At 47.1% G+C, this 22,368-nt stretch overlaps 1 protein-coding gene and 1 long non-coding RNA gene across 16 annotated transcripts in view; both read right to left on the reverse strand.

The window, feature by feature from the left end:
- The window catches only part of LOC127006221 (uncharacterized), a 45,310-nt gene that overhangs the window by 2,069 nt on the left and 20,873 nt on the right, over positions 1-22,368 (reverse strand). For 9 of the 12 annotated variants that reach the window (XR_007759285.1, XR_007759284.1, XR_007759281.1 and 6 more), the window contains 14 exons: positions 19,138-19,638; positions 18,185-18,312; positions 17,643-17,754; positions 12,939-13,111; positions 12,281-12,564; positions 10,807-11,290; positions 10,074-10,367; positions 8,681-8,848; positions 5,953-6,177; positions 4,908-5,105; positions 3,489-3,607; positions 2,974-3,151; positions 2,283-2,446; positions 1-105 (listed from right to left, as the gene is read on the reverse strand). The exon at positions 1-105 is cut by the window's left edge. Coding sequence is in view for 6 of the 12 variants with exons in the window: in XM_050875827.1 (XP_050731784.1) it covers positions 1-105; positions 2,283-2,446; positions 2,974-3,151; positions 3,489-3,607; positions 4,908-5,105; positions 5,953-6,177; positions 8,681-8,848; positions 10,074-10,367; positions 10,807-11,290; positions 12,281-12,564; positions 12,939-13,111; positions 17,643-17,754; positions 18,185-18,312; positions 19,138-19,638 (3,133 nt within the window). In the remaining 6 variants the exon portion in view is untranslated. The remainder of the gene's footprint in view (positions 106-2,282; positions 2,447-2,973; positions 3,152-3,488; positions 3,608-4,907; positions 5,106-5,952; positions 6,178-8,680; positions 8,849-10,073; positions 10,368-10,806; positions 11,291-12,280; positions 12,565-12,938; positions 13,112-17,642; positions 17,755-18,184; positions 18,313-19,137; positions 19,639-22,368) is intronic. The other 3 variants (XM_050875830.1, XM_050875832.1, XM_050875833.1) reach the window with 3 other exon arrangements.
- LOC127006224 (uncharacterized) lies at positions 8,856-10,061 on the reverse strand. Of its 4 annotated transcripts, XR_007759290.1 has the most exons (4): positions 9,834-10,061; positions 9,513-9,742; positions 9,430-9,475; positions 8,856-9,286 (listed from the first exon to the last, which is right to left on the reverse strand). It is a non-coding gene; the product is annotated as an uncharacterized LOC127006224 (long non-coding RNA). The 4 variants fall into 4 exon arrangements; XR_007759289.1 differs by lacking the exon at positions 9,430-9,475; XR_007759287.1 differs by having other exon boundaries at positions 8,856-9,475.

A 22,368-nucleotide genomic window follows, 5' to 3' on the forward strand; every position in this document is an offset into this window, starting at 1 on the left:
TTTGAGACCTTCCCCTGCTGGTAGTACGAGAGGACCAGCGTGCCTTCGTCAGGGTCCCGGTGCACTGATGGGCCGTTGATGTCCACCCAGGGATGCCCGAAGCAGCTGCGTTCGTTGACGTTTTTCCAGCGAGTTCATTTTTAGTGTTTGTATACATACCCCAGAGTCGGTGACGTGCGCGGAGATGGTTCAGTGGGTAGGTGGGTGGGTGAGTGGGTAGAGGTATGTACGCACAGGGACGTACACACACAGGCACAAACGCAGACACAGGTGGGTAGGCGGGTAGATGCATCCAGTCAGGTGTGTACATGGAAAGAGTGTAAAGAAGGCATTTGATGAGTTGGTGGTTAGGTTGTCACGTCAGTCACTTAGTTTTATTAGTATAGTCAAATTGAGGTGCCGAGTGTATAAGGGGCGACCTAACCAATTACTAAAGGTGGAATTCTGTTTCTGGTGGCATATGGTTCCTGAATTCTTACTGCATTGTCTGGTGAAGCAAGTTAGGGAGAAAGTGACCTTAACCCGGTAGCAGTGACGGGCCAAATTTGTGGCTTTACCGTGTAGCAGTGATGGGCCAAATTTGTGGCTTTACCGTGTAGCAGTGACGGGCCAAATTTGTGGCTTTACCGTGTAGCAGTGACGGGCCAAATTTGTGGCTTTACCATGTAGCAGTGATGGGCCAAATTTGTGGCTTTACCGTGTAGCAGCAACGGGCCAAATTTGTGGCTTTACCGTGTAGCAGTGACGGGCCAAATTTGTGGCTTTACCATGTAGCAGTGACGGGCCAAATTTGTGCCATGATATAAACCCCCCAAAAATAGATGATACATAATCTGATCACAAATGCTTTGATATATATTATGAAATGGATTGTGTGAGGGGTGATTTTTTTTCATTTTTCTTGCTTACATGGTAAAGCCACAAATTTGGCCCGTCGCTGCTACTAGGTTAAAACATGATCTACTCAAAACTATAACAAAAATGGCAGATCGTTCCTTTTACACTATACACCTCAATGGTTATTTCACTCCTATCTTCAACAAACATGCATAAAAATCCTGGACCTTTGATTCTCCATGCAATAGTGAGGGTTTTGGGGGTGGTCTGAAAACCCTGGGAATCCATATTTTCAGAAGGAGATTAACCTGTGGGCTTCGGCTATGGGAAAGCTGAGAAGTGGCTGAGAAACGACAAAATTACACTGCATTTTGAGACCAAGAAAAGAGCATGGAATGTACATCAGAGTACTCCTCTCATAACCATAAAGCCGTTAAGAATATTTACTTTTACTCAAACTCCATTCTTTTTGGGTGGTGTTTGTCACAAAATAAACAGTCTCGTGACACGTGGCAACTAGCCGAGAGTCACTTGTTGTCTACTATAGAGAATTTGACAAGTGATTACTGTATTGAGAGCTAATTCAGTATGCCTTGACCTTACAGCACCACCTATGACAAAAAAGCCCACCTCAAGATCACTCACCCACCACACTGACCCAGGGCATTCATGGTGGGTTGCGCTATGCCACCACCACCTACAATTAGCTCGAATTAGGTGTTTTATGGCGAGCCCTTTCTAGGGTCTACCGTACCACAGCCGTGACTCGTGAAAGCCCTAAAAAGGGTCTGCCGACGTTCTCGGGTTAAAGAGAAAAACAACAACACTAGTCTCAAGTAGTGGTTGCTTGAGTGACTGTTTCACCACCACCAAACCACACCACACATACCACCAGTCTACAAGCTCTCTTGAGTCCATACCCTACACCCCATGTCTGCCCCAGTACCCATATCACTGACACCTCACCAGTTTACAAGTTCTCCCAAGTTTTAACCCATGTCGGGACTCGGTAACCATCTCCCGAATACTTCACCAGTCTATAGATTAACCTAGTTCATACCCCACAAGCTGAACCATACCCTGACCCACTAGTAACCATTCTGCTAACCATTTTCCAGCATCAATCCTATCCTGTCCAGCCTAACCTAATCTAACCATCTCCACACACCCCCTCACTCCTTCCCATTTCCCCCTCATACCATTCACCCCTATGCACACACCCCTTCCTCCTCCTCCACACCCATCACCCCCACCCACACACCCCTTCTCCTTCTCCACACCCATCGCCCCCACCCACACATCCTCCGCCTTCACACCCCCATCACCCATGCCTAAACACACTCTCCCTCCTCCACCTCCACCTCTCAACACCCCCAACACACCTTTAGTATACCACATGGAGGATAACGCACCACCCCCTCCCCTTCCCATTCCCACACACCCACCTGTAGTACACCGCATGGAGTATGACGCCGGTGAGGTAGCTGATGGCACAAAGCACGGAGCAGATGATGATAAAAGTGTCATCGTACTTGTCCTTATCCAGCCCGCATACCCCCAGCGCCAGCAGCACCAGGTTCTCAATGAAGGCCAGCACCAGGAACAGCACCTGAGGGAGTTACGAGGTGGTGTTAGGATGTAAGGGGATGGGGGGATTAGAAGTGGTGTTGGGGTATAAGAGGAGAAGTTTGGAAAGTTTCGTTCAGTCGACGCAACACCTGTGGTCATATGCCGGAGAGGGACAGAAGGGGAAGGAATTATAGAAGAGAACAGACCCCAGGAGACGGGACACAACCCCCGATTAATACCTGGTACCCATTCACTGCTGGGTGGACAGGGGCGTAGGGTATCGGAAAAGCCGCCCAAATTTTTCCACTCCGTCCGGGAAAGGGGTGTAAGAGGAACTGGCTGGGGTGTTGAGGGTATTAGTTCAGTGGTGTTAGGGTGTAGTGGTGATTGGTTTAGGGTGTAATGGGGACTGGTTGGGGTGTAAGGGGGGTATTAGAAGTGGTGTTAGGGTGCAGTGGGGACTTGTTGAGGTGTTCGGAAGAAAGGGAGACTAGTTAAAGGGGTTTACTTGCCACTCCCAAATCCTCCATTACCCTTAACTTCCCTCCCCCCTCCCCCCCAACACACCTGAATGACAACCGTGGAGTGTCGTCGCGAGAGCTGCTTCTTGACGGCGGATGGGCGCTCGAGGCGGAAGTAGACGAGGGTTGAGGCGATGGTGCCGAGGAAGACATAGAAGTAGGGGCGCAGGTACAAAAAGAAGCACTGGCAGCAGTAGAAGGAAGTGCGGCCGGGCAACACCGAACTGGGGGAGGAAGGGGAGGTTAGGTTAGGTAAGGTTAGGTAAGGTTAGGTTAGGTTAGGTAAGGTAAGGTTAGGTTAGGTTAGGTTAGGTTAGGTTAGGTAAGGTTAGGTTAGGTAAGGTTAGGTTAGGTAAGGTTAGGTTAGGTTAGGTTAGGTTAGGTAAGGTTAGGTTAGGTTAGGTAAGGTTAGGTTAGGTTAGGTTAGGTTAGGTTACGAGATATTTACTCCTCTTCCTCTGCAGTCATTTCTCCTTCTCTGCAATCACCCCCTTCTCTTCTTTCTCTCCTCCTCCTCCTCTTCCTCTTCCTCTACACTCATCTCTCCTCCTCCACACTCACCTCTCCTCCAGCTTGAGTTTGAACCCCAGCACCACCACGAAGTGAACACCCAACACCACGAAGACCTTCCACGTGTGCGCCAGCGTAAACACCGTGCACGCAATGGCCCGGGACACCACCTGTAGGTACAAATACGCACATGAGAAGCTGTGTGTGTGTGTGTGTGTGTGTGTGTGTGTGTGTGATGGACATATAGGGTCACATTTTAAAACATTTCGTCGCCCAACTTCAGGCTTTCGTACGAGTTTGGGGCATTTCCAGGAGTACTAGTTCTATGACCCTGGTGGTAGTTTGACCCTTCTTCTGTAGCATAACCCTAAAAAAACACTCATTAGAACCTGACTGATCCCCTCTTTAACCCTTAGATGGCAATACACAAATAATTCAACACAGATTATCATAGCAATGAGAGATAATATTAAAGACATGTCCATATAAATTGATTTGTATACATTTGGGCATGAAGAGGCTATTTTTATTGGACCGAGTTATTTTTTAATTCCAATACACAAACAATTCAACACAGATTATCATAGAAATGTGAGATAATATGAAAGACATGTCCATACAACTTGATTGGTATATATTTGGGCATGAAGAGGCTATTTTTATTTGACCGAGTTATTTTTTAATGCCAATACACAAACAATTCAACACAGATTATCGTAGAAATGTGAGATAATATTAAAGACATGTCCATATAACTTGATTTGTATATATTTGGGCATGAAGAGGCTATTTTTATTATAAGTTCAACCCTCATTATGTAAGTAATTATTCTGCAGGTATAAACAGTATATTATAGGTTTTTCAAGTCTGAGTTGACGACAAGAGAAGAAAGAAGGTGAAGATGAGGAAGAAGAAGAAAAAACTCATTATGTAAGTGGTTATTCTGCAGGTATGAACAGTATATTACAGGTTTTTCATGTCTGAGTTGACGACAAGAGAAGATGAAGATGAGGAAGGAGAAAAAGAGAGAAAACCATTAAAACAAAGAAGAAAATAAAGAGCAAATGGAGACACACACACACACACACACACGTTGCATTGAGCTGTGGAATGGACTGGAGGAGGAGGTGGTTTGTGCAAGGAACATTCATGATTGTAAGGAAAAGTTGGATAAGAGCGGATATGAAGACGGGACAGCGCGAGCATATCTCTTTTCCTGTACGTCACAACTAGGTAAACACACACACACACACACACACATGAAGAACAAAATAAACAAAACAAACACACACAAACACATGACAAAGAAGAAAACAAACAAAACAGATACAACAAACACACAAACACACAACCACTGACCCCTTTCCCCCACACCCACCCACAAACACCCACACCCACACATCTGAAAGAATATTAAAAACACACACAAACACACACAATCACTGACCCCCTTCCCCCACACCCACCCACCTGAAAGAATATGGCAAACAGGAGGGGCAGTGCGTTTAGTATGGTGAGTCCCCCGAGCTTGGAGAAACGGTGGTAGGATGTGAACGACCAGGTGAGGGAGACCAGCGAGATGAGCACGGAGAACACCTGTTTGGAGAGCTGCGTGTTTTGACCCAGCGGCGAAAGCGACAGGATGGAGCCCAGCGTGACGTCCTTAACCTGCGGGGAGAGTGAGGGACGGGAGGGAGGACTGGGTTAGTTTTTGTAGGATAGAAGGATAGGAAGGAAGGAAGGGAAAGGAGGCTATGGAGGGAGGGAGGGAAGGGAAGGGAGAGCTTGTAAAATGAGAAAAACATACAGAAAAAGAAAGGAAGAAAGGAAGGAAGGAAGGAAGGGAGGGAAAGAAGGCTATGGAGGAAGGGAGGGAGGGAAGGAGGGAAGGAAAAGGAAAGCTTGTAGAATGAGAAAAACATGCAGGAAAATAAAGGAAGAAAGGAAGGAAGGAAGGGAAAGAAGGCTATTCCAACACACACACACACGCACACACACACACACACACACACACACACACACACACACACACAAAAAAAAAAAAAAACAAAAAAAAAAACTCATTCTCCCTCTCCCCCCCCACACACCCTCTCCCCCCTACACATACCCCACACCTCCCCCCAACACACACACACACACACCCACACACACACACACACACACACACACACACACACACACACCCTCACAAAACACACCACCCCACACACACACACACAACACCAACAAAATCCACACACACACACAATAATAATAAAAAACACACACACACACACACACACACATAATAATAAAACTCCCTTCCACACACCACACTGACATATACCTCCCTCTCTCACCCAAACAAACACACCTCTCCTCCCAAAATTGACCTCTCGTTTTGAACACTCCTTTGACCTCTATTCAGGAGCAGTAAGTAGCGGGCTTTTTTTTTATATATATTTTTCTTTACGCCCTTGAACTGTCTCCTTAGCTGTATATATAAAAACACACACACACACACACACACGCCCACCTGGTCCAGCTCCGTGTAGTGCGTTCCCACGATGTACAGCTGGAGAATGAGCTGGAAGGCCGACTCCAGTGTGGCCTCCATCACGTTGGTTATGGCCACGCGCATCTGGGCCACGTGCTTGAGGTCGTAGTACTTCCGGATCTCCATATCCCTCAGGTGGTGGCGATAGGTCTTGTACGCTCCGCCGCCGTGAGGGTAGAAGTTGGTGGCTGCCTTGGAGTCCAGCTGCGGAGAGGAGGCTTGTGGAGGTGCGGAAACGGAGGGAGATGGAGTATGGTGGAGAGGTGGACTTGGTGCAGAGAATGAGAGCGAGAGGGGACACATACAGGACTGTCATTTACGGAACAAGGAATAGGACTAGGGAGGTTCATGGAGGAGGTGCGGAATAGGACGAACTCAAGGTCAAGGGAGTATGGTGGAGAGGTGGACTTGAGATGGAGGTGCGGAGAATGAGAGTGAGAGAACAGATGCAGAGAAGTCACTTAAGGAACAGGGAACAGGAGAGGTGGACTTGAGACATAGGTGCGGAGAATGAGAGAGAGGGGAAACACATGTAGAATAGTCACTTAAGGAACAGGGGATAGGAATAAGGAGCAGATGCAAGGAAGGTTTATAGAGGTGTCAATTAGGAGGGAACTCAAGATCAGGAGGGAGAGGTGGACTTGAGACATAGGTGCGGAGAATGAGAGAGAGGGGAAACACATGTAAAATAGTCACTTGAGGAACAGGGTACAGGAATGAGGAACAGGTGCAAAGGAGGTCTATGGAGAAGGTGCGGAAAAGGAAGGAAGAAAGATTGAGAGGGAGAGGTGGTTTGAGACAGAGGTGCGGAGAATGAGAGCGAGAGAGAACACATGCAGGACTGTAATTTACGGAGCAAGGAATAGGACTAAGGAGGTTCGTGGAGAAGGTGCAGAACAGGAGAGAAGCAAAATCAAGAGGGAGATGAAGATTAAGGTGGATTTGAGATGGGGGTGCGGAGAATGGCGAGGGGGGAAACGCACGCAGATGAAGTGAGGAATGACAGGTCTGGGGTGTGTAAGGATGGAGTGTAAGGGAGGGAATGAGCTAATAGAGCATATGAGTAAGGGTGATCCCGTGAAGGAGAGAGAGAGCGAGAGAGCGAGAGAGTGAGAGAGATATGAAGGAATGACAGAACTGGGGTAGGAGAGGACGGGGTATCAGGCAAGGAATAAGCTAATGAGGAGCGTATGAATGACAATATGGAAGGAGAATGATGACGACTTTATAGCAAGATATACCAATGACAATAATATTAATGATAACAATAGCATCGCATATTTAACACCACTACCATTGCCGTCATAATAAAACATACATGCATACATTCATACATGCATGCCTAACCATTCTCAGTGCAATACATGACATATGCAATGGTGGAGGGCAGTTTTGATGACTGGGTGCGAAGCGAAGGGCTGAGACGAGGGTGCGGAGGTGGGCGGGCTCTGGGCATGTCGCTTAAGGGAAGAGGATCAGGAGGGAGAGAGTATGGTGAAGAGGTGAACTTGAGGCAAAGGTGCAGAGAATGAGAGCAACAGAGAAAGGTGTAAATGACGGAAATAACTGAGAAAGTTCGTACACAGCGCCCATGCCTCGCACCCGACTCTGGGATGATGATGAAATAAAAAAATAATAATAAATAAAAAAAATAAAATAAAATAAAAAAGAGTTGAGGCGTGCGTGTACATTCAAGGCAAACGAAACACCATTAACCTGCATGCCACCAGGAGATGTCACGGCTACTACGAAACGTTCCCGACCCACCGCCGAGCGTAAACGGAACCAAATTACGAGCGGGAAAAAAAATGTTACAAGTTCGCCGCCCCCCCAAAAAAACGTGGCGGAAGAAAAACAACGGAGACATGCTTGTGCGGCGCTTACGTAAGGAGCGTCATACGTGCGGACGACGGCACCTATGCACTGTTTCCTCTCGACTCAATGGACTAGTGAGGGGGGGTGGCGTTGATGCAGAGTCGAGGGTTCACCTACGCACTGTTTCCTCTTGACTCAATGGACTAGTGAGGGGTGGGGTGGGGTGGGGGGGTTGATGCAGAGTCGAGGGTTCAGTGTCTGTCGAGTCGGAAGCTGACAGTGTGTGTGCAGATTCTACGTAAAATGTTGTGTCTTCGAGGAGAAAAATAATAGACATGCAGATTGATATAAATATAACTGTACAAATAGATAGATATAAAAAATGTCAGACAGATAGACAGATACAGACAGAGAAAGACCGACAGACAGATAGATATATAGATAAACAGACAGAAAGACACAGATAGATTAATAATTAGTAATAGATAAATAGACAGATAGATAGATAGATAGATAGACAGAAAGACACAGAGAGATCAATAATTAGTAATAGATAAATAGACAGATAGATAGATAGATAGATAGACAATTAGTAAAGACAGAGATAATGGATAGAGAGAGAGAGAGAGAGAGAGAGAGAGAGAGAGAGAGAGAGAGAGAGAGAGAGAGAGAGAGAGAGAGAGAGAGATGCAGAAATAGCAAAAAAAAAAAACATCCAAAAGCAACAACAACAACATTCACAGCACTACCGAACCGCATGAAAAAAAAGTATTGTCGCATCTTCAAACACGTCCAACCATTCTCTCTCTCTTACGAAGCCAAAACCGAAACAAATTAAAAACAAACATGCGCGGGGAGAACGACAAGGAAAAAAACAAACAAACAAACAAACAATTAAATCTTCCTTATGACGTAATTGCCCTTCCTCTATTACGCTCTTCTCCCAAAGCTTACGGCGTCCCTTCGGTTGGCCAAATATCAGTACCTTGGACCGTGGCTTTGGCGAGTTCGTGGGGGGCTGCTCGGGGGACAGAGTGAGGGTTCTGTCCTTCGTGTCGACCTGTTAGAGCGAGAGCGATAGAGTGGGGGAGAGAGAGAGAGAGAGAGGGGGTCGGTTCGTAAAATAGCGTCAGCGAGTTATGTTATTTTGGTCTGGCTACGTAATGATGGTGGTGATGGTGATGGGTGATGGTGTTCTTGTGCTTCCTCCTTCTCCTTCTCCTCCTCCTTCTTCTTTACTCCTCTTCCTTCTCCTCCTCTTCTCTCTTTATTTATCTTCTTCCTCCTCCTTCTCCCCCTTTTATGTTTCTCCTCTTCTGCTTTTTTTTCTTCCTTACTTTACCATTTCTTCCTCCTTCTCCTCTTCCTTAACATATCTACTTTTATCTCCCCTAACACAACACACCCCAAAGCAAACCTCATCCCAAACCTAACCTAACCAACCCAAACCAACCTTAACAGTAACACAACACACCCCAAAGCAAACCTCACCCCAAAGCTAACCTAACCAACACACACCAACCCCAACACAACACACCCCAAACCTAACCTAACCTAACCAAGACACACCAACCCCAACACAACACACCCCAAACCTAACCTAACCAAGACACACCAACCCAAACACAACACACCCCAAACCTAACCTAACCAACACACACCAACCCTAACACAACACACCCCAAACCTAACCAAGACACCAACCCTAACACCACACCCCAAACCTAACCTAACCAACACACACCAACCCTAACACAACACACCCCAAACCTAACCTAACCAAGACACACCAACCCAAACACAACACACCCCAAACCTAACCTAACCAAGACACACCAACCCTAACACAACACACCCCAAACCTAACCTAACCAAGACACACCAACCCAAACACAACACACCCCAAACCTAACCTAACCAACACACACCAACCCTAACACAACACACCCCAAACCTAACCTAACCAAGACACACCAACCCAAACACAACACACCCCAAACCTAACCTAACCAACACAACACACCCCAACACAACACACCCCAAACCTAACCTAACCAACACACACCAACCCCAACACAACACACCCCAAACCTAACCTAACCAACACACACCAACCCAAACACAACACACCCCAAACCTAACCTAACCAAGACACACCAACCCTAACACAACACACCCCAAACCTAACCTAACCAAGACACACCAACCCTAACACAACACACCCCAAACCTAACCTAACCAAGACACACCAACCCTAACACGACACACCCCAAAGCAAGCCTCACCCCAAACTCCTGCATCTGGCGCGCGGTGACGTTCATGTGCTTCATCTGCGCGTACGTGTTCTCCAGGTAGGCCATGACGGGCGCGAGAGGCGTCAGGAAGATGAAAGTGTAGAGTGAGACGCGCAGGAACGACGGCAGGAGCTTGAAGATGGGGAGTATGTCCTGCTGCGTGACGTGGATGTATAGATTCCACGTGGAGAGCAGGGTGATTGGCAGGAGGATGAAGAACACGGTGAGGAGGAAGTTGATCTTGTCGGGGTTGTCGGTGAGGTTGTCCAGAAACCCCTCCTCCTCCTGGAAAAGGCCAAGGGTAGGTTAGTTAGGTCAAGGCTGCGTTAGGTTGGGTTAGAAGAGATGAGATTCGGTTAGGTTAGGCTATGGTGGGGTTATGTTAGGTTGGGTTAGGATAGACAAGGTTTGGTTGGGTTAGGCTACGGTAGGGTTATGTTAGGTTAGGCTACAGTAGGGTTATGTTAGGTTGGGTTAGGATAGACGAGGTTCGGTTAGGTTAGTCTACGGTTGGGTTATGTTAGGTTGGGTTAGGATAGACAAGGTTCGGTTGGGTTATGTCAGGTTGGGTTAGGATAGGCAAGATTTGATTAGGTTACTGAGAGCGGACTTAATTTTGATGCAAGAAAAAGTGGATAAAACTATGAAAATGTGGAGAGATTTCTTGATGTACGACAGTGGAGGATCAAGACACACACACACACACACACATGCGCACACACACCTCTTCCGCCTCAACCACCAGCTCCTCCGAGAACGTGGCATTAACCGTCGTGGTGGCATTCCTCGGCATGACGGAGGAATCGTTGATGCTCTTGAGGTAGTCCTGATGGTACTCAACGGCCAGGAGGATATCAGTGTAGACATCGAGGTAGTAAAAGACCGACGGGAGGAGAAAACACGAGAGAAAGAACCAGAAATTCCAGCAGTGTCTTTGAGCGCGTGTCGACTCGTACATGGCCTGCAGCTGTGCCCTCGCCTTTGAGCTCGCTTCCGTCGTACCCAGCTGGACGCGTAAGCACATCTCTGCGCTCGGCTTTGTGCTGTGGAGTAGCTTTTCGCACTCCAGCACACGGACGACGGCGTTATCGTACTGGCCGAGGTTGTTCCGCTCTGTGTAGAATTGCAGGAGTGTCTCGCTCTTGGTCGCCTTGCAGTGAACCTTCCGCACCAGGCTGTACTCCAGGAACCGCTGCACGATGTCGTATCTGCCGAAGGAATGGGGTGAGGTTAGGTGATGTCAACTCTAGGCTCGGTTAGATTGGGTTATGTTTGCTTGAGTTGGGTTGGAAAGTTTTGTTTAGTCGGCGCAACATCTGTGGTCATATGCCAGAGAGAGAGACAGAAGGGGAAGGAATTATAGAAGGGAACAGATCCAAGGAGACGGGACACAACCCCCGATTAACACCTGGTACCCATTCACTGCTGGGTGGACAGGGGGGTACGGTATCGGAAAACCTGCCCAAATTTTTCCACTCCGCCCGGGAATCGAACCCGGGCTCCCTCGGTTGTGAACGCTAGGCTAGGTTATGTTGGGTTGAGTTAGATTGGCCTTGGTTTGATTAGGTTAGGCGATGGTTGAGTTAAATTAGGTTATGGTAGGGAAAAGTGGATGAAACTCTAAAGTATGATAGAAAAATATGACGACATGAACTCAAGAAAAAATGTTGGGTTAAGTTAGATTGGGTTTGGTTTGATTAGGTTAGGCTATGGTTAAGTTAGGTTAGGTTATGTTAGGTTGACTTAATTATAATACAGGAAAAAGTGGATGCTTGAGACATAAAGAAATACAGCTTCCCACAAAGAAATATAGAGGCTTGGAACAGACTAAGTGAGGATGCAGTATCAGCGAGGAGTGTGCAAAGCTTTAAGGGAAAGTTGGATAATGTAGATATGGAGACGGGAACACACGAGGCCCTGTAAAACTACAACTAGGTAAATACAACAAGGTAAATACAGTCGCCCCTCAAATAGTACAGTTTCCAATAGTTCGGTTTTGGTTTTATGTGGATTTTCTAAGAAGATTTTTTTAGGATTTTTAAATTTCACAGCGAGCAGGAAATTTTAAAATCCTAAAAGGTCTTTTATGACAATCCGTATAAAACCGAGACTGAACTATTTGAGGGGCGACTGTACACACACACACACACACACACACACACACACACACACACACACACACACACACACACACACACCTGCTAGCATTGATGGCGTAATAAATCGGCGTGTAACCAATCTTGTCACACTGGTTGATATCGACGTTACGCTCCGCCTCGAGTTCCGACGTGGTGAGGAGCATGTCGATGACCGTCACGTTGCCGTTCTTGGCCGCCATGTGGAGCGCCGAGCCGCCACGCTTGTCAACTATGCTGAGGCGAGTCCCGGCGTTGATCAACTGTTGTACGCACGCCAGCTGGTTGTTTCCGATGGCGACGAAGAGTGGTGTCTCGCCCTGGTTGTTGCGTACGTCTGGGGAAACCTGTGCGTGTGTGCGTGTGTGTGTGTGTGAGGATTGGGGTTAGTTAAATGTATACATGAGCTGATAGATACATATATAAATAAGCACGCACATACATACATACGTACATATATAGTTAAAACACATTCTATAACCTCACACACACACACACATACAGGTACACATATAGCTACAATTCATTCTACAACCCTACACACACACACACACACACCTAATGACCACAACCACACCCCAAACCACTGATGGATAAGCACCTGGCGGGCTTTATTTTCATTTCTTTGTTTACTTGCCCTTGAGTTGTCTCCCTTGCCGTAAAAAAATAAATACATAAAAAAATAAAAATAAACCTTCGCAGTCCACCCCATAGTACCTACCTTGAGGGACAGGAGTCGGTGCATCATATTGGGGTAGCCTTGCTGGGCGGCGAGGTGGAGCAGCGTGAAGCCATCGGAGCGCGCGGCATCAAGGGCGCACACGGCCGTCTCCTCGATGACCCGGACGATGCAGAGACCAACCTCCTCGCGCGATATTCCCCGCCAGTCCTTGTCTGTGCCGAGGGGAGGGAGAGAGAGAGGGGGGGTAGAGGGTTGGGTTTGAGGGGTGGGGTGGGGGTGGTAGTGGTGGTGAAATAGGAAGGGGGGGAGAGGGTGGTGAAGGGTTGGGTTCAGTGGTGGTGGTGGTGGTGGTGGTGTTGTTGTTGTTGTTGTTGGTGGTGGTGGTAGTGGGTGTTGTTAAAATGGTCTCATATGCACACACTTATAGTTACAGTATATAGATAAATAGGTGGAAATTGACACACACACACACACACACACACACACACACACACACACACACACACACACACATATATACAACTCATTTGTGTATTTGGACGAGGAGATGATGAAGAAAATAATAGTTACAATGATAAGGCCAAGGCTGGAGTATGCAGCAGTGGTCTGGTCTCCTCACGAAAAGAAGAACATAAGAAAGCTGGAAAGAGTACAGAGAGCGGCAGCTAAGATGGTACCGGAACTTAGGGATCGGACTTACGAGGGGAGACTCAATAGCATGGGGCTCACAACCCTGGAGAGAAGAAGAGAAAGGGGAGACCTGAAAGTGGTGTGCAGGGTGGCGAGCGGGGTGGAGAATCTGGACAGAGAGGACCTGTGTGTGTGGAGCGAGAGAGAAACGAGAGGACATGGAAAGAAGTTGAGGGCGACCACGTGTAGGCGAGATGTGAAAAAGCTTCCCAAACAGAAGCATTGAGCTGTGGAATGGACTGGAGGAGGTGGTGGTTTGTGCAAGAAACATTCATGATTTTAAGGAACAGTTGGATAAGAGAGGATATGGAGACGGGACAGCGCGAATGTAGCTCTTTTCTCGTATGTCACAACTAGGTAAAGACACACACACACACACACACACACACACACACACATTCAAAGGTCAACTGGAGGAAGAGTGGCAACAACAGAAGAAAAGTAAGATATCTGAGTATCCGCAGAAGGGAGGAAATTTTGCAAGAGGAGCAACTGACAAGTTTTAGAAGGAACCAAAACTGCTCCATAGGTCAGCCAGTGGTACACAGCAACACCAGGACGCAATACACAGACTGAAAGTAGAAGGACAGACTTAGAAAGATGGGGCAATGCAGGCTGGAACAGTGAACACACCCAATCAGAACAGACTAAGGAGAGTGACTGTGACTGTGTTGGGAGGGACGGAGGGAGGGAAGGAAGGTGGGAGGGGCCAGAAATGACTTTGTTGGGAGGGAGAGAGGGAGGGAAGGAGGGCAGGAGGGGCCAGAAATGACTTTGTTGGGAGGGAGGGAAGGAGGGTGGGAGGGTGGGAGGGGCCAGGAATGACTTTGTTGGGAGGGGCCAGAAATGACTTTGTTGGGAGGGAGGGAGGGAAGGAAGGTGGGAGGGGCCAGGAATGACTTTGTTGGGAGGGAGGGAAGGAGGGTGGGGGGGGCCAGAAATGACTGTTAGGAGGGACGGAGGGAGTGGAGGATGGACCAAAAATGCAGTGCGGACAGACATAAAAGTGGAGGTGTGGGAAGTGCATCAACTACTAGAGGCTCAGGATGTTGGGAGGCCTAGAAGCAGGACGGGAACTCTACTTGGATACTTCTGGGATGCGGAGAACAACTGGCAGATGAGATTCAGGGAAAGTGTCCTGGAGTGGAGGGCCGAAGATCCCTTAACCCCATTTAACCGCAAAAGTTTTCCTCGGAAGATCCCCCATAACGCAAAAGTCAGCGGAACATACACTTTGAAACTGAGAAAAAATCATACAAGATGTTTTATAGAAAGTTTTCTGGTGCGCCCTGCTGTGAAATCCGTTTCTTTCTAGTTTGTCGCATTTGGCTAGAATTCCATGATTCCTAAAAAATTCCAACTTTTTACTGGTGCGACGTAGAGGAAAATCTATTGAAGAAAAGTTGCTTATTTTATCATGATGGAGTCAGAAAAATATAGTTTATAATCTTTGACCCAGAAATTTACTGCTTACAGAGAGCCAAATTTGTGGTGAAACTCAATAAATAAAACTTGTAGAAAATCATCTGCATAAGTCAACTGTGAAATCAGATTATTATTTGGACAGACCGTATGGCTGGATTCCGTGATTCCCCCAAAAATCCAACTTCACTTCCCACTCCTGTGAACAAGGTATTGGTTCATCAAGAACACCAGGTATATCAGTGGAGGCGTCAAGACTACGCTCAGCACACACACGACGAGCAGAAACTAAAGGAAGACCGCCCAAACAGATCGGCTGAGGGAACATAATCGCTCTGCAGACGCCATGATGCCTAGGCAGGAACTGTAGACTGTTTTTAGCATGGAGAGGTGTAAGGGACAAGAGGTGCCAGTTAGTCACTTAGCATCAACCGAGACAGTTGCGCGCGCCCTTCAAATTCCAGATAGCTTCTCATGCTCCATCTCTGGCGTTATGCTCATTGCCTACGTCTGATAGACCTTTATGATAACAGCGTCAACAACGTCATTAAGGGGTTAACTACAGGCCAGTGTTACTGACTAGTGTGGCTGCTAAACTGTGTGAGAAACTATAGAAAGATGGATACACAGGATATCTGGAAGACAGGTGTGACAGAGACAGGTGAGTGAACGACAACTTGGATTCAGGAGTGGGAAGTCATGCAGCATTAATGTGTTGAGCTTCTACACAAGGGTGACTGGTGTGTCTGAAGGGAGGAACAGCTGGGTGAGTTGTGTGTACTTAGGGCCGCTTTCAGTCACTTTGTTTTGATTGTTACCAATGGCGGGGATCGACGCTATAGTTTTCCACGTGAAACTGGCCGATGGGGTAGTGGCGGCTGCAGGGGAAGCGAGAGGTATTGAGAGTGTGTGGTAAGGTGCGGGGCTAGGCTAACCCCGCAGCCGCCACTCCCCCATCGCCCAGTTTTACGTGGAAATGCAACAGTGCCGATCGCCGTCATTGGTAACGATCAAAACAAACAAAACGACTGTGAAAGCGGACCTTAGACCTTGAGAAAGCCTTCAACAGGGTACATACTACATAAGCAACTAAGCTGGAGCAAACAGGGGCCTGAAGGGGAGCTGCAATTACACAAGCTTGTCTGAAGATGATGTAAAGACCACAAGGAAAACAGATGCTAAAGAGGATTGCGAAATGCTGCAGGATTTTCTAGACTTAGTTTTAAGAGTTGGGCCCGACTGGGGTGGGTGGGGGAAGTGAAATTCATTGCAAAATACTGAAAATGGATCAATGAACAAATCACAAAAGCTGGAAGGGGCCTGAGGGTGCCGGTGCAAGATAATTTGTCACTCAAAAAACACACACAAGACTGTCGAGAGAGACAAAATGTTGACATACACAAGAGTGACTTTTCACAACATGGGCGAAGAGATGATGAGGAAGTTGACAGAAGCTCTGATCCACCCCAGGATGGAACACGCGGCAGTAGTTTGGTCCACACATAAAAAGAGACATGTAAAAAATTTGAGAGGGTACAGAGAACAGCAACCAAGACGATCCCCGAGCCTGGCAGACTTATCACACAAAGAAAGACTGGAAGGGTTGTGCTGCCATGCTTGGAAGAAGGAAGAGAGAGGCGGAATGACTGCGGTGTTCAGGGCAATGGATGGAGAAGCTGTGTGTGTATGGGATGGAGGAGCCACAAGAGGACATGGAAACAACTTGAAGAAGGACATGGAAGAACACAGTTTTCCACACAGATGCATGAGCCGTGGAGTGGCCGGGACAAGGTGATCGTCCAGCGCAAAACATTACATGAATCTACGGCAAATTTGACCGACTGAGACACAAAGGCGGGATCCAACGAACATAACTCACTTCCTGTGTGTCAAAACTAGGTACACACACACACACACACACACACACACACACAAAGAAATATAGAGGTTTGAAACAGACTAAGTGAGGATGTAGTATCGGCGAAAAGTGTGCAAAGCTTTAAGGAAAAGTTAGATAAATGTAGATACGGAGACGGGACCACACGAGCGTAACACCCAGGCCCTGTAAAACTATAACTAGGTAAATACACACACACACATCACTCCAGTAGCTCAGTGGTAGATCTCTGCGCTGCCAGGCTTCACGGTCCAGCAGGCGGAGTTTCAAACCCTGTTCAGGCCCGGACGTTTTCCACAGACAGAGAAGCAGCTACTGTCCCCCCTTGAGCAAGTAGGAAGGGATGTGTGGTGCGTGAAGGTCCTTGCAGTACCCAGAGATCAACTATAATGAGCTTGCTCGGGTCAGGAGGGTACATGCCGGTGATGATGAACCTAGCTCGTGATCAGGCCATGGGTGGGTGAACTACACACACACACACACACACACACACACACACACACACACACACACACACACACACACACACACACACGATTTTAAGGAAAAGTTGGACAAGAGCAGATATGGAGACGGGACAGCGCGAGCGTAACTCTTTTCCTGTATGTCACAACTAGGTAAACACACACACACACACACACACACATGCACAACTCCACATCCATTCCCATAACCTCAGAACCCCCCACATGACTCCACAACCCTCCCCACCACAACTTCCTGCACGCACTCACCATCTTCAGACAGCGTAGAGTTCTCCTGAAGAAGTGTGTTGACGATGCTGGTGTGGCCCGCCCAAGTGGCCAGGCCCAGGGGGGTGCGGCCCAGGCGGTCAGGGGCATCAACCTAGGGGATCAGAGCGAGTGGCAGGTGAACAGGGGGGGAGGAAGGAGAGGGACCCCAACCCCCAAACCCTTCCCAGTCAACCAGACACCCATACTCCTTCCCAAATCCCGGTTCCCAAGACATCCCAACCCTTAACCCCTCTCCCATTTCCCCCCACTCCCCATCACACTACCTCAATCCCCTACCCTCCTTCCCTAACCCCAATCCCTCCAGATACCCAAACATTCAAACTCTCTCCCATTCCCCCTTTTCCCCAACCCCTCAAAAGATTCCCCCAACCCCTGAGACACCCCAACCCCCTACCTTAACCCCCATTCCCCAGACACCCCACCCATAACCCCTCTCCCATTCCCAAAATCCTATGACATTCCTACCCTCCCACACACACTATCCCAGCCCCACTCAGCCCCAGCCTGCCCCCAGTACTTACCGACAGCCCCCTGGCCAGTAGATCCGCCACCAGGTCATCATACCCCATGTTGGAAGCCCAGTGGAGGAGCGTGGAGCCAACGTGGAATTTGAGTATGGGTTCGACGCGTTCCAGACCTCTCTCCGTGCCTGTGTGTGGAGTGGGTGGGTGAGTGGGTGGGTGGTGGGTGGGGTGTGGGTGTGTGTGTGTGTGTGAGGGTGAGGTGGGGGGGGATGAAGAGAGTGTGGGAGAGATGTGTGTGTGTGGGGGGGAGGGAGGGAATGGGTAGTGTGTGTGTGTGTGTGTGTGTGTGTGTGTGTGTGTGTGTGTTCTATTATATTCATCTTCCTAAACTATATATTTTCTTCACTGGCTAGAAAACAAACAAACAAACAAACAAATACATATATAAAAACACCTCGACATGCCATTCTATACTACACAAAATATCAGGTGAAGTTATTAGAGGAAAAAAATAAATAATAATAATAATAATAATAATAATAATAATAATAATTTGATAATACAGAAAGATATGTGTGTGTAAGAGATACTATTTGAATTTTCAGTATACTAGATAAATTTAGAGATAGAGCGAGAGAGAGAGCGAGAGAGAGAGACTCATGCAGTACTTACGGCAGAGGATATCTTTTGCAGCATGTAAAAAAGAGAGAGAGAGAGAGAGAGAGAGAGAGAGAGAGAGAGGGGGTAAAATACTGTTAGATATACATAATACAAACATTAACACACGCACACACACACACACACACCACATATGTTGTTAATTCACATAAAAAAAACATACTTACAATTCTTGAGGAGGAGGAGGAGGAGGAGGAGGAGGAGGAAGAAGAGGAGGAGGAGAATGGAGGAGGAGGAGGAGGAGGAGGAAAATCAAAGAAAACAAAAAAACTAAAAAATTGCACACTAACACACACACACACACACACACACACACACAAACGCACACACACCCAGGGCTAGCTGCGATGTCTTTCTAACCCTCCCATGTGCGTGCGACGACGGGAGGGAGCGAGAGGTTGGACACTCGCGCGTACACGGACCCCCGGGGCCACCCCACTCATTCGACAGGCCAGCGGTGAGCAAGGACGAGGGGGGCGGTGGGGTGAGAGTGAGGCTGGGGGGGGTGGAGAGGCTTTCCCCCAGCCACTTAGCCTTGATGGCGTGGGGGGGCGGGGGTGGGGTGCGCCGGCTGATGTCAAAGAGCGAGGTCAGGCTACCGCGGATGGCTTGGTGAGGTTGGAGGTGATGACTCAAGCTCTGGGGTTGGTTTGGGCTCCATTTCTGTCCCCGGCGGAATAAGTTATCGAGGGAGGATGTCCGCACCCCCAGCCCCGTCCCCCGGCCACTGCCCCCCCCGCCCCAGGCTCCCACACCGTCGAGGTTGTTGGGGTTGAGGGTGTTGGAGGAGGTGGGGAGGACGGCATGGCTGGCGCGGCGGCGTCGTGGAGATCCTGTGAGGTGGTGATGTGGGTGGTGGTGGTGGTGATTGTGGTGTTGAGGTTAGGGTGTTAGTGTCAACCCCATCATGGCGCAGGCAAGTGTTTATAGTGGCGCCATCTTCTCTTACTTTACCGCCAGTCTGCTTATCGTGACGGCATGAAGTTTGAGGTTACGTCATGAACTCTTTGGGAATTACTGACCATTTACGATGTGTTGGTGATGTGAAGCCGATCTGATCCCATTCCTGACCCTGTGTATTGGTGTATGTGTCCTTGACAGGTGAAAATACATCAAAGAAATGCATCATGACCTAATAATAGCCAGTTTCACACTTAGACTTAATTGGTTCATAAGCACTTACTTGAACCAAACACAAAAAATGACATGAAAATAAATTCCTTGGTTGGTGTTTTGGTTGAAGGAAAGAAATCTGAGGAAACCATAACACAAAATCTCTTTCTCTTTTCTTTTTTTTAGCATGGCATAGCGGAGAGAACATGACAATTATGAAGTGAATAGAGGGATGATTCCTTTACTGTAAAAAAAAACGATACTAATAAATGAATAAGAAAAATCAGCTGTTATGATAAGCAGGTCAGTGGCCATCGAGAAAGTAAGCTGTTGCCATATTGTCCGGACTATTTTTTTTTCTTTCCGAGTGGCTGGAATGGGGTTATGTTAGCGTGTTTTTTTTTACAACAACAGAGACAGCTCAAGGGCACACAAAAAGGGAATCAATAATATAAAAAAAGCCCGCTATTCGCTGCTCCTAAAAAGAATCCAAGGAGGTGGCCGAAAGAGGGGTCAATTTTTTTTTCTTTCCGAATCGCTGGAATGAGGTTATGTTAGCGTTTTTTTTTTTACAACAACGGAGACAGCTCAAGGGCACACAAAAAGGGAATCAATAATATAAAAAAAAGCCCACTACTTGCTGCTCCTATAAAGAATCCAAAGAGGTGGCCGAAAGAGAGGTCAATTTTTTTCTTTCCGAATCGCTGGAATGGGGTTATGTTAGCGTGTTTTTTTTTTACAACAACGGAGACAGCTCAAGGGCACACAAAAAGGGAATCAATAATATAAAAAAAAGCCCGCTACTCGCTGCTCCTAAAAAGAATCCAAGGAGGTGGCCGAAAGAGGGGTCAATTTTTTTTTTCTTTCCGAATCGCTGGAATGAGGTTATCCAAAGAGGTGGCCGAAAGAGAGGTGTTGTAAGGGTTAGTGTTATTAATGTTAGTTGTTAGTGTTGTTGCTGGTTGTTGTTGTTGTTGTTAGTGGTCAGGCGGTGTTATTTTTTCTACTGTTTTTTTTTTTTTTTTACTTCTTTCATGCGCTTGTTATTTTTGTTTCCATTTCCACTTTTGTTATTCTTTGTTATTCTGGTTATGTTTCTTTCCTTCATTTCTTTCTCTCTTTCTTTCTTTCTTGTTTCCTTCCTCCTCCCATTCAATTTTTGCCGCCACCACCATCACCACCACCATCACCACCACCATCACCGTCACAACCATCACCACCACCACCACCGTCACAACCATCACCACCACAACCATCACCATCACCACCACCACCATCATCACCACCACACCACCACTTACCACCATTCTCATCACCATTTCTTTCTCTCTCTCCCTCTCTCTCTGACACACACACGCACACACACACATACACACACACAAACAAGCCAGGCAACCACTGTTAGTATTGTTAATTCTGTTTTAATGCTAATACTAATACTACTAATTTTAATAATAATAATAATACCCCTGCAGATAAGAGTACTTTATATAATTACACAAATATTCATGTAATTACCTGCATGGAGTAATTAGATAACAATGTACTTGCTATGAACATTTAACTATCTATATGAAAAAAATATTAATCAAGTAATTTATTTATAAGTAATATTTATCAATTTATATTTTTCACCCCAATGTCAACCCCACAACCCTTTCTATTTTCCTTTCCAACCCCACAACCCTTTCTATTTTCCTTTCCAACCCCACAAGTCTTTCTATTTTCCTTTCCAACCCCACAACTCCTTCTATTTTCCTTTCCAACCCCACAAGTCGAAAATCTAGCTCTAATAACCTAATTTAAACCCCCTACCACCCCTAACTTAACCTCTGAACCCCTACTATTCAACCCAACTTCACCTATTTCTATTTTCTTTTCCAACCCCACAAGCCTAAAACCTATCTCTAATAACCTAATTTAAACCCCCTACCACCCATAACTCATTCGCCCTTAACCTCTGAACCCCTCTTATCCAACCCAACTTCACCTAAAAACAACCTTACCTAATCTAACTTAATCTAACAAAGTCTTAACCTAAGCTAACTTAACCCACAACCTCACATACCCATAGTAGACAAATTAACCTAAACTAACCACTTTAATTCAACCTCCCAACCTCACATAGCAGCAGAGGACACAACCTAACCTAACCTAATCCCCTAGCCCCAGTCTCACCATAGCCGAACCTAATCCCCAACCTCACATACCAGTAATACACAACCTAATCTAATCTAACCCCCTGACCTCAGTCCCCAACCTAACATAGCCATAATAAACCTAACCTAACCCCCACTAACCCCAGCCCCCAACCTCACATAGCAATAAACCTAACCTAACCCCCACTAACCCCAGGCCCCAACCTCAAATTGCAATAATAAACCTAACTTAACCTAACCTAACCCCAGCACCCAACCTCACATAGCAATAATAGACCTAACCTAACCTAA

Source organism: Eriocheir sinensis, chromosome 32 (genome assembly GCF_024679095.1).
Source record: "Eriocheir sinensis breed Jianghai 21 chromosome 32, ASM2467909v1, whole genome shotgun sequence".
Classification (NCBI taxonomy): Eukaryota; Metazoa; Arthropoda; class Malacostraca; order Decapoda; family Varunidae; genus Eriocheir; species Eriocheir sinensis.